Below are 1529 nucleotides of genomic sequence, written 5' to 3' on the forward strand. Positions count from 1 at the left end.
TGCTCTCCCTGCCGCTCGCTCGCTCGCAGCCCATCCGCTACTCCGTAGCCGAGGAGGCGCACAGCGGCTCCCTGGTAGGCAACCTGGCGCAGGACGCGGCGCTGCCGCCGGCGCAGCTCTCGGCTCGCCGCGCCCGCCTGGTGTCGGAGGACGGCCGCCAGCATTTTCGCTTCGACCGCGCCAGCGGCCTCCTCGTCGTGGCCGACAGGCTGGACCGGGAGCAGCTGTGCGGCCAGGCCGACACCTGCACGCTCCCCTTCGAGCTGCTGCTGGCCGACCCGCTGCAGTTCTTTCGGGTCGAGGTCACCCTGGAGGACATCAATGACCATTCACCCGTTTTCCCTGAGGAACGAGTCACTTTTAAGATCCCCGAAACGAGCGATCCCGGCTCTCGATTTCCTCTGGAGGTCGCTTGGGACTTGGATGTTGGCAGTAACAGTGTACAGGCATACAGCATCACACCCGAGAACGAGTACTTTAGCGTCTCCTATGGGAGTCGGATTACAGGCAAGAAGTCTGTTGAACTTGTTTTGGAAAAGCCCCTAGACAGAGAAGAGCAGGCAGAGATGGATTTCAGTCTGATTGCTGTGGATGGGGGCTCTCCTCCCAGGAGTGGGAGCGCCCAAATCCATATCGTCGTCCTAGATGTCAATGACAATGCTCCTGTCTTCACACAGGAAGAGTATATGGGGAAGGTTTCAGAAAACACTCCAAAAGGCTCTGTGGTTATGAGTGTGTTGGCAACAGATCGGGATTCAGGAATTAATGGGGACATTACTTATCAGTTCAGACAAGCAATGGACCACAGCGACTCAGCATTTGAGATTGATCCCATAACAGGTGAAATTAAACTCACAAAGCCTCTGGACTTTGAGGCAGCACAGACTCACGAGTTCAGTGTGAGGGCCACAGATGGTGGGGGGCTCTCGGCAATCTGCAAGGTGGTGGTGGAGGTGTTGGATGTGAATGACAATGCACCCGAGCTGCTGGTCAGTTCCTTCAGCAGTCCCCTCGCCGAGAACTCCGCGCCCGGCACGGTGGTTGCCCTCTTTACTGTCAGGGACCGAGATGCCGGTGCCAACGGCAAGGTGTCCTGTGCCCTCGAGCATCAGCTCTTCTTCTCCCTGCGGCCAGCCTATAAGAATTACTACGAGCTGGTGACTGTGAGGGCGCTGGACCGGGAGGACACGGCTCAGCACATCCTCACTGTGACAGCAGCAGACGCGGGGTCCCCTCCTCTCACTACCACCCACACCTTCACCGTGGACATCTCGGATGTCAACGACAACGCCCCCGTCTTCAACCAGACATCCTACACCATGTACGTGCGAGAGAACAACGCGCCCTCCGTGCTGGTGGGAGCCGTGAGCGCGGCAGATGCCGACGTGGGGCTGAATGCCAAGGTGACCTATTCCCTGTCAGCAGGGCAAGCGGCGGAGCGGCCTTGGTGCTCGTGCGTGTCTGTGAACCCCGAGAGCGGGCAGGTGTTTGTGCTGAGAGCCCTGGACTACGAGCAGCTGAGGCAGAGC

The 1529-nt window shown here is 59.1% G+C and overlaps 1 protein-coding gene across 1 annotated transcript in view; it reads left to right on the forward strand.

Moving 5' to 3' along the window:
* Positions 1-2: 2 nt before the first annotated feature.
* LOC114071750 (protocadherin beta-6-like) overlaps positions 3-1529 on the forward strand; it is a gene marked incomplete at its 5' end in the record, with an annotated part of 9015 nt that continues 7488 nt past the window's right edge. The window contains one exon of the mRNA XM_027909607.1: positions 3-1527. Within this exon, the coding sequence (XP_027765408.1) occupies positions 3-1527 (1525 nt within the window). The remainder of the gene's footprint in view (positions 1528-1529) is intronic.

This window comes from Empidonax traillii, unplaced genomic scaffold, assembly GCF_003031625.1.
Source record: "Empidonax traillii isolate 1590-97213 ecotype Southwest subspecies unplaced genomic scaffold, ASM303162v1 scaffold2256:size49006, whole genome shotgun sequence".
Classification (NCBI taxonomy): Eukaryota; Metazoa; Chordata; class Aves; order Passeriformes; family Tyrannidae; genus Empidonax; species Empidonax traillii.